General features: G+C 42.9%; 1 protein-coding gene across 2 annotated transcripts in view; it reads right to left on the bottom strand.

Annotated features, from left to right (window-relative positions):
- MTPN (myotrophin) overlaps positions 1–13,045 on the bottom strand; it is a 55,599-nt gene extending 42,554 nt beyond the window's left edge. The window contains exon 1 of one of the 2 annotated variants that reach the window (XM_019489544.2): positions 12,689–13,045. In XM_019489544.2, coding sequence (XP_019345089.1) covers positions 12,689–12,760 — 72 coding nt within the window. In that variant the 5' untranslated portion in view covers positions 12,761–13,045. The remainder of the gene's footprint in view (positions 1–12,688) is intronic. The other variant, XM_006268335.4, reaches the window with a different exon arrangement.
- Positions 13,046–13,423: the final 378 nt, after the last annotated feature.

Below are 13,423 nucleotides of genomic sequence, written 5' to 3'. Positions count from 1 at the left end.
GGCAAGTTAAATAAATCACTTGCCCATGCCACCAAGCATTACAAGGGCTTTCAAAGTACAACACAAATGCTAAGATTTATTACACTGGCAGGCAAGGTTCTTTGAGTAGATGTGATATCTTTTATTAGACCATCATGTCTACTCAAAGAACCTTGCCTGCCTGTGTCTTTAGACCAACATGGCTACAACCAAAAACCCAGCAAGATTTATTGCAGTTCTGTGAATTTAAGACAACAAAAAGGTACTTATGCGAGTCCACTTTGTAGGTTTAATCACAATGATAAACAAGTACCCAACCCACCCACTATAATGAAATGCAATCTAAAGTCCTTTTGTCTCAATCCAAAGACTGATTTAAAAAAAACTGCTAAATAAACTGAACTACTGAGCCATCTGTGTTTCAGCTGTTGTATCAGCATTTTTAAAGACAAACAAACCTCTGCTACATGAGTGAGTATTTTTAAAGAACAAGGATGAACTGAACCTTGTTTTCAAATGTAAGCTTCCAGAAACTTGTCCTACACTCCTGACCTCAAAAACAAAGTATAATATTTCACACCTTAGTATATGCATAATGGAAAGAAAACACTGATGCTGAATTCAGAAGAGCGGGGAATCACCAATTATTGTCTTCAAAATATTTTGGTAGAGTCTACACCTTAAAAATCTACTAAATAACATAACTTTACTGGGTGTTAGATAAAGTACAGCACTAAATACAGGCCCAAAGTGAACACTATTGGATAGCATAGAAAAAACATTGGTTAGGTATGTATAATTAACAGATTACATAACTGTTTACAACAATGACAAATTAAACTACATAAGCAAAACTAATCCAGAAGGTAATGCAGAATATTCTCAACCTCTATCGGTACTAAATACTCTGTCTTGTAGACATAACACATTATTTGAATACTAATCCCATGTAACAGTACACTGAACAGCCACTGGACCATAAGGCTCTGAGAGTTTTACTGTGGGATATATTGGCAAAAGGCAGTAAGTTACACAGTAACAGGCAAACAAACCAAAATGGTTCCAATTCAAAGCTCAGAAAAAAAAAAAACAAAAAAAACACACACTCAATTTGTAAGAATAGCTAATATACACAACTGGGATCTTAGTCTGATACTGCAGGCATCTCATTTTTACTTCTCCCCCTTAACAGAGTCCCCATGCAAGATCACACCTCCATTTAGTATTTCTAGTGCAGCGTCATCACAGAGTTTTATTATACATTACATTCAAGTAGAACGTATACAACAGATGAGAGCCTGTGTTCTCAAAGGGAGCTCACCATCATAAATCTTCTGCACATAATACTACTTCTGTGGGCCAGCAGGACTAAGGCAAAACTCCAGGTTAGTACTTACGCTAATGTTTCTAAAGAACTACTTTTTCTGCTCCTGCATATAAGAGAAAAGGATGAAGGAAAAGCAACTATCTATTGGTAATGGTGGCGAGACAAAAATTTAGTCCTTCAGAATGAAGAGAAGGATCAGGGAACTGAGGAACAAAACACTGATAGAATTAAAACAAAAAGATGGAAGATGAAAAAGGAATAGTTTAATACTTTGGGAAAATTATACAAGATATCTGACAACCAATCAATGACTTCATTTGGGGTGGGCTCTTCTGAACTGTCAGCTACAAATTCAGCAAAAAAACAACTTCCTTTGAGCCCCTGTTCTGCCTGGCTTTTATGCGCCAGAAAGTTACATGCCAGGTGAAGAAAACTATGCAAGAGCAGCAACAGACTGGTAATCCTTGGACCAATGCCCCAGCTTCTCTGTGGAGCAGGGGGTATCAAATTGATCTGACCCTCATCCCCCCACCTCCTCAAGCCACATCTGGACCACAGGGCTCCTTATAAGCTGGATCCAAGCTCTGGGTGCTGGTGAGCAGTATCAGAGAGTAGTGGGGAGCAGTTAATACAGCTGTTGCTTCCCTGCCCCACTGCCAAAATACCCCCAATGGGGCCCCATGCCTTGGAATCTGACAGTAGGCAATACCCCCAAATTCCCAGACCAATGGACGAGATCAGACCCATCAGCCATCCTTGGATCTGAAGTAGGTTTAGAGCAGGGGTGTAGAGGAATAACCTAAAACACACACACACACACAAACCAACCTCTCAGAGAACCTTACTTAAGCTCTTACCCAGTACATCTTGTAGCCTTTTTTTTTATCATAATTGTAGGAGACAATATCTTAATGCCACCAAACTATCGTTTGTGGTAAAAGGAAGCACAGGATTCAAACTGCACAGTACTCCTGCTGGTAGTGCTGTGTAAGGAGAAAAGAGCCTGAGGCTCAGAACTATGCTGGGGCAGGAGTTTCCTCTTCACTCCTTTTCCAGGAAAGTTTACACTGGAGATACCACAATGTACCCTCCAATGCCAGATTACCAGTAGATTAATATCACACAGTATATCAATGAATTCCTTGCTACACGTGCAAACTAAAGCTGGATAGCATGCAGCTATAAAGTTAGTACACACATTTTCAAGGTCTAACTTCATAGCGGGTTGGAGCTTTTCATTGTGTGATAGGTACTTTGCATGTGTAGCTGGTCTCAGTTAATTATAACTATAATGTATAGAGTGGCCCTTAGTTTTCAATACCAGACACAGATAAACCCCTCCCCCCCAAAGATAATTGTAATAATTATTGCTTAAGTGTAGCCACTTAGATCCTCTGCACTTTCAACTCTGTAGCAAAATAAAAGCCATGTGCTTTTCTTAATCTGATGACATAGAAGCCATCTCAGCTGCAAGCTTAATTTTCACTGAACATTACAACTCCCATGTTCTTAGGCACAGAGTACTGGCCCATCTGATGATGCCATATTCAGGTGGCTGGACAGACAGTCAGCAAAAAGTCTGACCAAAATCCAAGCAGTGTTGCTGATTTTTACTGTTTCTCTCTCCAGGGAAGTGGGAAAAGATAGCCCATCCCACATGGGTACCAAATGATTGCTAAATAAATCTCCTCCAAACAAAAAGGGCAGCCACCTTACTGCAGGCAGGAAACAGACAGCACCTCAGTCCAGTATCTCCCTCACAATCATTGTTATCCATCTGCTCTCAATCTTCTAACATCAAAAAGCAGTCTTCTAGAGAAAGTTTAAACTATTTATTTGTCAAAAGTTTTGTGAAGCTAAACCAAGGTGTAATATCGCATGAGTTCCTGGTAATAAAAACCTTCAACACACATACATTTTTCTGTTTAAACATATTCTCAATGCAGTCAAATTTGTTACTGCAAAGTATTTTGTATTACAAGGGACCAAATGGCCAAGGCAACTGATAACATGAAGTGGATAATTGTACCTTCAGATAACTGATCCAAGTGCTAATTGCTAAGTAGGCCAGTAATACATAAGTCATACAAGTTCCTACCTGAGCTACCGTTCAGTGACTAACATTAGGTGACCCCAATATCAGTTCAGATCATAAGACGAATACTGACACCCTTAGTCATGTTATCTTCTCCAACTATGGTTTCCTTCTGTAACGATATTCTCAGATGACATCAAAAAGGCATCAGAAATTAGTTAATCCTCTATGGAAGAATACAGGGCTTGAGGACAGGATTTCGATTTTCACTGTTCTCAAACTGCTCTCTTTTTGAGTTCTAAGGATGCTTCAGAAAACATTGCCTATTTAAAAACAGAGGTTGGATTCATGAAATCAAAGCAGATAGTAAGCTCATGTCTTCACTATAAAGTATTACAACCTGCACACTAAAGATGCCTAGATAAACAATTATTTATTTTCAAACTCATTTTAAGTTAGTAGAAAATCTGAGCAACATTAAAACAGCTGAGCAACATCTTAATATCATAGAAAATTAGGGTTGAAAGGGACCTCAGGAAGTCATCTAGTCCAACCCCCTGCTCAAAGCAGGACTACCCCCAACTAGGTCATCCTAGCCAAGGCTTTATCTACCTGGGTCTTAAATACTTCCAAGGATGGAGATTCCATCACCTCTGGGCAGTCTGTTCCAGTGCTTTACTACCCCCCGGTGAGAAATTTCTTCCTAATATCTAACCTAAACTTCCCTTGCTGCAACTTGAGACTGTTGCTCCTTGTTCTGTCATTTGCCACCACTGAGAACAGTCTAGCCCTATCCTCTTTGGAGCCACCCTTCAAGTAGTTGAAGGCTGCTATTAAATCCCCCTCAGTCTTCTACTGGACACAGTACTCCAGATGTGGCTTCACCAGTGCCAAATACAGCAGAAGAATCACTTCCATCAATGTGCTGGCAAAGCTTGTACCAATACAGCCCAGTATGCTGTTAGCCTTCTTCGCAACAAGGGCATGCTGTTGCTTCATATTCAGCTTACTGTATTCCCCAGGTCCCTTTAGAAGTGCAGTGCCCTTCACTACTAAAAATACATATTAACCCACAGGGCCAGATTAACCCTTTAGTGAGCCCTAGGCAAACAAATTCATGGGCCCCAGGGCCAGCCGAGACCTAGCCCCCTGGCACTGCCACCCATAGGGAGAGGGGCTCAGAGCCACTGCAGCAGCAAGACAGGCAGAAAGGAAGGGAAGGGGAGGCAGATGGGGTCATTCGCACCGCTGCCGCAGAGGGAAGAACCATCCCTCCCCTTCCTCCCCACAGCTCAGAGCCCTAGGCATGTGCCTAGATCTTCGCAGAGCCGCCCATCCTAGCCGTCAAACAAGCACCGAACCTCGCCAACCTCATCGCCAGAAGCAAACTTCCTCAAGCCCAGAACTTACCAGAAGGATCCAGACCATGCCAGGACAAGAAATGCAAATCCTGCCAACATCTCCACCACCCCTACTATTACTACACTCCATAACAGAGCCACCAGCATCCCTGGATCTTACAGCTGCACCTCCAGAAATGTAATATACCTCATCCAATGCATCAAATGCCCTGATGGAAGATATGTAGGAGAGACCAAACAACAACTGCGCACCAGAATGAATGCACACCGGAAATCCATCAGAGACAGAAACACTCAATTACAGGTGGGGGCACATTTCTCACAGGAGGGCCACTCTCCCTTGGGGATTAGGACTGAGAGATTGGAGAGAAACTTACACAACACTTCCCAGAGACGAGCCTATGAGCTCCATTTCATCAACCTGCTGGATACTAGAGATCAGGGACTGAACATAGACATTGGATTTTTGATACATTATAATCTGCCTGACAACTGACTCCCCAGCCTAGCCCCTGGCTTGTTTACTTTTTATTCCATCCAGGAAGAGCACACACCAACTACTGAAGCTTCTTTAGCCTGATGAAGGGTTTCTGAATCCGAAAGCTTGCTTAATAACTATTCTCCAACCATTTGGGTTGGTCTAATAAAAGATATCAAATTCACCCAAGGAACCTTGTCTGCCTATGTCCTTAGACCAACACGGCTACAACCCAAGTTTATGCATTAATCCGGCCCTGTTTACCCATTACTTGACCACCAGCCCAACCCCCCACCCAGGAAAAATACCTGAGTTGGATCAGCTTTCTCCACTGATATTATGGCTTGCTAAGCCTAAAACACCAAGTTAGTGTGATCCACAAGTGAAATGACTTCTACTTAAATACTACACATACATATATCCATAAATCTTCCACATTTGTCAAGATGTTACCCACTGATCTGAAAGTCTTGTGCTGTAGGTATTTCCTTGTGTTAGCATCAGAAGGTATAATCCAGTTGTGAATCAGCTTTTTTTCAGTACTATTATCATCAACAAGGAAAGCGAGAAATTAAGAAGCTATTCATAAGGAAATGTATTCCTCAGGCTGCAAGTGAATGCTGTACTATTTATAAGGTCAGAAAACTGAGCAGCACATCAGCAGTATCCAAAAAAATAATGTAAAAAACTGGGTTCTGCCTCGCTTCTTTGGCTTTAATGTTTTTCCCCCCCACCCAGGGAGTAGTATGGCACACCTTGCAGAGCCAAGGGAGCCTCTGATGTGGTGCAGCGGGGAAGTCCACGGCGGAGGAAGTAAGGCGGAAGCCACCCACCCACATAGGCTCCCCCTCTCTTTCGTGTGCACTAAGTGGCATGTAGTCCTCACTGGCATGGCCCCTAGCTAAGTTGAACAGCCCTTCTCTGAACAATTAAATGTTTCAGTGTCCGGTTTTACTGCAGTAGCTTAAAACATGTTTATAAAAATCTCTCTCTCTAGAGCGCAAAGCTTCAGTAAGAAAAGTCTGTTTGAGTTCAATCACAGCTTAATATCCAAAAGGATTTGATGATGCATGTTCTGATAATCAGTCACAAAAACTGAAAACAAAGTACAATTTTCACCCCATTCACTCACTTATTTAATGCTAATCACTTGATTTTATATACAGACTTTTCCAATAAATTCTGCTGCAAAATTATTTTATTGTTAGCGAAGGAGTTTGCTAGCTACAAAGGGAAGTTAAACATAACTAAACTTGATCTGAGCCCATAAGAAGCCAAGAAGGATATTACAGCCCATATTCAAGGGTCAGTTAAGCTACCCCAACTTAGACAAGGAAGGACAAGCTTTATTTAACACTATTACAAGCTGCAGCAGAATTAACTATGACATTAAGGAACACACTTCCAAATATTCACGTGCTCGGATATAAGAGACAGAGTTTATGAGAGTTCACAAGTATGGTCAAGCATTGCCAGTCCTTCAGTAAGGACCAAGCAAATCAAGACTGGGAATCTTGTCACAAGTCACTTTCCCAAATGTACTTCATAATCAAACAGTAAACCTAAGTTGTAAGAATCAAACAGTGTTAGGGCTAAACATGTAATGGCCAAATCTCAAGATGTTACTTTCATTTGCATTTTGACCTATTAGGTTTATTAGCTATCATATGCAATTATTCCATCTGATGGCCAAAGTGTAGCCAGAGACCAAGCAGAGAGATTTCACCAGTTCCCTACTAGTCTGTATTCAGGGAAGCAAACAACAGTTTATACAGGTGAAGAATTAGAAAAAGCAGTAGTCATGAACTGCTCATGTGATCAAGTTATCAAGATTATTTTCAGAGAATTACAGCAGAAATCTCTGGTGGTAGTACTCACCTGAATTGAACTTATCTGAACTAGAATGGATATTAAACTTTATACAAGAAAAAAAGTTTTAAAAAATTATATATTTAAAAAAAGTTGAGATGCACTGATATATCCATCACATATCGAATCAGCACTGATAAAAGGGAAAATTAACATTAATCGGCTATTGGTTTTTTTTTTTGACCGATGTAGCCAATAATGTCACCAATAAAATGTTGTGTGCATGTGCACTGCTGAGTATGGGGGAGGCTAGCACAGCCCCTTGTCCCGAGCCTGCAGTGGGCAGCTCATCCTTACCCCACGCACATATCCAGGGGAGCACATGCACCCCCATGCCTCCCCTGGCAGTGTGCACAGCAGCAGGGAGCCGCCCTGTGGCCTCCCCCTTCCCCCGTGCTCCCTGGATGAGCTACCTGCAGCTCCACCTTGTGCTGTACCCTGCCTTGCAGTTGGATTCACCACCCTGGCAGAGCAGCACCTGTCCCTACCTCAGCCCCACTCTCTCCCTCACCATGGGGGCCTCAATCTGCCCCTCCCATCTCTTCCCTTTCCCACATCCCTTCCCCCTCCACCCACAATGGTGCTCTGCAAGCTGCTGGGCTGCATTCCTATAAACTGATTATCAGATCTGTATCAGCCAACATGGCTGGTTAATAATTGGCTATCGGTATCAGCCAAGAAAATCTTTATCAGTGCACCCCTATTTAAGATCAGATACTAAGATGAATGCCAAAATTTTGGTTCCCCATTCAACTTTAAATCTGCCCTTCTGTGCATAAAGAGAATAAACTGTGCATAAAGACAACAAGCCAATACATTTAACTGCTCACATCAGTTCAACTGAACCCCGGTTTCACCTGAAGTAGTATGATATTTATATTCCAACAACTGCAGATGGATGCACTAATTCACATAAATTGGAAGTCAATCTTCAATCATTTTATATTAAAGTTAAAAAACAAGGACAAAACAAGAGAGACAGAAACAAAGGGAGAAGGATGCTAATGTCTGAACTATTGGAAATGTGAAGAATGTTGACAAAGTGCTCCCATTACCCACATTCTACATGTCCAGTAATAACCAGAAGGAACAGTAAAGCCAGTTGCTAGAGGTTAACATGTCTGTTTTAATAGGACAAGGTAGGTGGCTGCCACAAATTAATCATATATTTGGCTACTATTCAAGGAAGTCTCTTGATAGGGGGAATCTGGTCACCAACTCTTGGCTGTTATGAAGAAGAATGCTTCAAGACTGACTTTACCTTTAGATACTGAAGATATTAATTTGAAAGTGGCACAAAGGTGGCACTGGTTATATTAATACACATTTTGTCATAATGAAGATCAGGTGTCCGTGATAATATTGCATCAAAATGTGAAGTCTAAGGAATCACAAGACATGGGAACAATTACAGTCTGTAAAAAGTACTGCTCAAATAACAATTCTTTTTTGCCCTGGACTCTCAGAAACTATGACAGATAGACAATCCTTCCCAAGGATGTTCTCACATGGAATTTTTCAGGGTTCCATCTTCTCTATATGCAGTCTTCAGATATGTTAGCAAGTTGACAGGAACTGCAGTACGTTCAGTATGAAAACACCAATATAAACCTCCATCCCTTTCAAGTCGTCAATTACATTTCATTGCCCTGGTTGAGAAACAGGTATGGATGTGAGCTAGCTGACAGATTCTATCCATATCATCTTATAGATGCAAGAGGATTATGTTCTTTCCCCTTTTGATCAATGATTGATATATCACTCTTGGGTAGAAACACTGCAGTCTTGATGTCTAAATAGAGTACCAATTCCTACTTGACATGCAGGAGCTAAAAGTTGGTACAGCCTAATTAATGCCCGACTGAAATTGAAACGGTCTCTTTTGGATAGGTATCTTGCCATGATTAGGTATGTCAATCATCTCTTCATAGACTATAACCCAGAAAGGACTTCTTAAAACCTTTCCTGAAATTGAAGTTGGTGCACAATTCAGGTTCTCAATCACAAATATTGCTATGCTATCACAAATGCACATTGGTCCTCTATTGATTGCCATTTGATATTTAAGTCCATAGAGCAGGGTAGATTCACATCTGAGCTCACTTCATCAGATGTTGTGTTAGGTTTTAGCCCATTAAACACTGAATAGCTTCCCTGTACTATACAGCAGTATGTGAAGACAGAAAAGGCATTCAAACTGGAGGTCTCTCTATTGGGGGGAAGCAGGTCATTCTCCAAAGGCTCCTCATTCTCAGAATGTACTGCTTATTCTGCCTGAACTAGTCTGACAAGCTTGAAAAGCCATGGGAGGTTTGGTGAAAGTTCTCCATTTTCCTTTCATAACTAGAAATGTTCTGGAAAAAATATGTCTCATGGAATTGTTGGTGTTACATTTTTGTAATTCTTTCCAAATATCATCAAGGGCAATCTTTTCATTCAAGATTAATTAAAGCTAAATGATACAAATACGTTGGTGATTCTTTCTGATGCATCAGATACAACTCTCAACCTATATCCTTACAGACCAGGAAGTCTCATCAAAAGGCACAGGTCTAGGACTCAGAAAGCCTCCACCCTTGGGACTCTACCACAAAAGCACACATCAGTTAGTCCCATTATCTCCATACCCTAATTCCAGTATTGTGGAGGTGGGAAGTCTCTCAAACTCAAAATCAGCTAAGTGTTCGCTACAATGATAGAGGTCTATGCAAGTACCTATATCTAAAAACAAAACAAACAAACCACACACAAACTAATTTGGTATTTTTAAACTAGGAAAACAGAATTAGCAGGCAGAACAACGTCAAAGTACATATATATTTGCAGCTTGGATAATACTGATTGTATAAAATCCAAACATGGAATTTAAAAAAAACCCATGTTTTTAACCTTCAGAGATAAGATAGCCTTCAAACTGTTATTAATACTAAACATAGGAAAAAAAAGTCTGAATCTCTGCACTATTTCCTTACATCATCAGAAAGCCTGACAGTGACTACAAAAGTTTCTTTCACCTCCTTTTTCTTCCCCATCATTGCATTATTTAAATCACAAATAATTTTGTTAAATGGACTAGAAGGAAGTTGGAAGGAACCCCAAGCAGCTCCTTGCTCAGGCAAGCTGGAAAGTACCAGGAAAGCATAGACACAGCAAAATCCCAGGCATTTGCTGATATTAAAAAACAAAACAAACAAACAAAAAAAACCAGCTGGACAGAGATGAGAGGACCCAAAAAGAGGACATGTCTGGGAAAATCCAGACATGTAGTAACCCTAGCATATACCTGGTGGTACGCAAGACATCTCTGGGGGTATGCAGGAGAAGTTACGTAAAGGCAGATTGAATTTTTCATTATTATAATAATTGGCATTCAAGGGTTAAAACATATGCTGGTAAGGGTACATGGACAGCTGACAAGTCTGGAAGGGAGTATGCAATAAGAAGTTTGGGAACTTCTGCCATAGAGGACAGCCCATTTCCATACCATCTTTCAGGTACTGTTATCAACCCCTGCCTTCTCCCCAGTCTTCTCGAAAGTTCTCTCTCTCAGGCCCCTGATCATTTTTGGAAAAAAGTCTAGTGCAGAGGAACAATCTGTCCACATCCCTCCTTATGTTAGTGACCCAAAACTGGACACAATACTCCAGGTGAGGCTAGCAACTGAGTAAGTGGGGCTAGCAACAAAAAACCCAATGGGAAGCTGAAGTTATGTCTGATAAACAGAATCAGCAATAATTAAATGCATAGCATGGTGGTTCCCAACCTTTCTGGACTCAAGACACCCCTTCAAAAATACTAATACCTAGTTTTGGTTTTTTTGACTTCAGGAAAAAAAATACTGAAGCAATTCCTCCGTTGCAAAGAACTCAGAAAGACCAAAACTAGTAAGAACATTTTTAAAGACTATCGATTCCTATATGAAAACTTTAGTTTTGCCTTGTGAATCATGGCTGCATACCCAACATGATAGCTAACAATACTGTGGGGCAACACATGGCACTCCTGAATGGATCTCAAGTCACCTGGCTGAGAATCACTGGCATAGTAGGAGAATGGAGGGGACAGTAATTCCTTACACTAATTTGATAGGCATACCTATTAGCAGGAAAGTCATGGGTCACAAAGAAGCAGGGCTGGAAGGGACCTCCAGAGGTCATCTAGTCCAGCATCTCAACTTGTGGGTCACAATCCAGAAGTGGGTCCCAAGAATATATGAAAGGGTTGTGAACAAGCTTTAAAAATGGATTCTACTTTAAAAGGAGAACAATGAGGGAAACTGTGGCTTTTCCCTTGCAGGCTGGCAGAGTCCCAGCCTTCAAGGGGTGCTTGGGGCCTCCCACAGCTCCCACACCCAGAAGGGGTCTTTTTCACACACTGGGGGCACTAAGTTGGGACTGAAAATTAATATTTACAAATGGGTCCTGGTACAAGGAAGGTTGAGAACTAGTCTAGTCCAACCCCCTGCTTGAAGCAGAATCATCCCTATCCAAACCATCCAATATGCACCATAATCTAAGCTCCATGTAAAACTACTGTCAGCCCTAGTGCAACATAGGCCTAACAAAAACAAAAACAAAAAACCTCACAATGAGGGTGATAAAGCACTGAAACAGGCTACCCAAAGAAGTTATGAAATCTCCATCCTTGCAGGTTTTTAAGATTCCAAAGTCTTGGCTGGGATAAGATAGTTGGGGGGGGATGCTCCTGCTTTGAGCAGGGGGGTGGACTAGAACGTGCTCTCCTGAGGTCCCTTCCAACCCTCATTTTCTGCTTCCGAGGACCCTGACCTGCCACACAAAGCAGGGGAACCACAGCAGACAACATCCTGCTTTTATAAAACACTGCCAATCCCCCCTCAAGAAGTCACATGTCAGACCCCCCCCCCCAATAGCATTTGCAGGTATCCTGCTCTCAGCTGCAGACCTACAATAGCACTGGCAACAAAAAAAGGCCAAGGAAGGGTTGGCCTCCAGCCTCAACTACCTAAAGAAGGAACTAAGGACAAGCAAAATGCCTCCAACGTGGCTGCCTTTCCCACACCAAAAATAAATAAAATAGTCATAAGCCCAAGTAGGATGAAGGGAAAAGAAAAGAAAGTACCATGAAAAGTTTCCCCCAAACATGCCCTGCAAGGAGCAGGCAGACAGAAGCCAGCTGCCAGCCCAGGTGGGCTAGTAGGTGCTGCTCTCCCACAAAGGCAGAACCAGTGTTGCCAGGTGCACAATTATCATATAATCAATAACAGTAAAAGCATTCAAAATGTATGATAATTTTCAAGGCAGCCAACTGATGCAACATAGGCAAAACCCAAGTCATTACCGTGAAGCCTTAACTGACTTCTGAGTCTGCTGCCAGACTTTCTTATGACTGCTTGCCTCGAAATAAAGAAATGCTTCCCCTTGGACAACCCGTCTCCCTCGCTGCAGTCTTACAGTGAGGGAAACAAAGTAAATAAGCTGACTTGCATACTTACTTGCATGTTTATTGGCATATTTTTTCAGTGTAGGATTGTTTTTCAGCAAATACGGTAAATTTCGAGCTTCCCATACGATAATCTCACAGTTAAGACCCGGCAAGGCCGCGCAAAGCTGAGCAGCACCCCCGGCGCGGAACAGTACCCTCCCCTTCGGCCCCCTCACCTTGGCCACGTAGTCCTTCACCTCGTCCAAGTCCCCGTTCTTGAGGGCCCACATGAACTCCTTGTCCGACATCGCGGCGGCGGCGGGCGGGGCGGGCGCAGCGAGGGGCCCAGCAGCCGCACGCAGCGGGCGGGCGGGGAGGGAAGGGAGGGCGAGCGCGGCTCAGGACAGGCCCCCTCGTTGCCGGGGGCTCCGGGAGGAGGAGGAGCGGACGACGGTAAGGGCAGCTAGAAACTGACGTCGCGGGCCCGCGCACCGGTCTCAGCAACCAGCGGCGAGGGAGGGAGGGAGGGGGGAAGGAAAGCTGCCTAACTAAAGGGAAGAGCCGTTGCACAGAGCGTTTCCGCTTCCGGTTTTCATTCAGCGTTCCAAGCATTGGCTCCCACCCACACGGGGGAGGAGGCGGGGAAAAAGCAAGCGTTACTCATGCGCAGCTAGACCCCCGTTCGCTCAGTTTCCGCGTCAGGCTGCGCCTGCGCACATCGAAGCTTCCGTGACATCAGGAGAGGGCGGGGCTCGGGGAGTGAGCGGCTGGGGAGACGCCATGGCGCATGCGTAAGTAGGTCCCTCCTCGCTGAGGGGAGTGGGGGCGGTTTCTAGCTTCACTGTAGCTTGCGTTCTTCCCCGTCCGTGCGCATGCGTCAGAGACCTGAGCCTGATTCTTCTCCGCGGGGCGAGCCGCCTCCTTCAGAAAAATGAAGCTAGAAGAAATAACCAGGAATCCTGGTTTTCTCT

The sequence above is a fragment of the Alligator mississippiensis genome, chromosome 4 (genome assembly GCF_030867095.1).
Source record: "Alligator mississippiensis isolate rAllMis1 chromosome 4, rAllMis1, whole genome shotgun sequence".
NCBI lineage: Eukaryota > Metazoa > Chordata > Crocodylia > Alligatoridae > Alligator > Alligator mississippiensis.
Note: the sequence above shows the minus strand (reverse complement) of the source record. Positions and strands in the feature narration are given on the sequence as shown.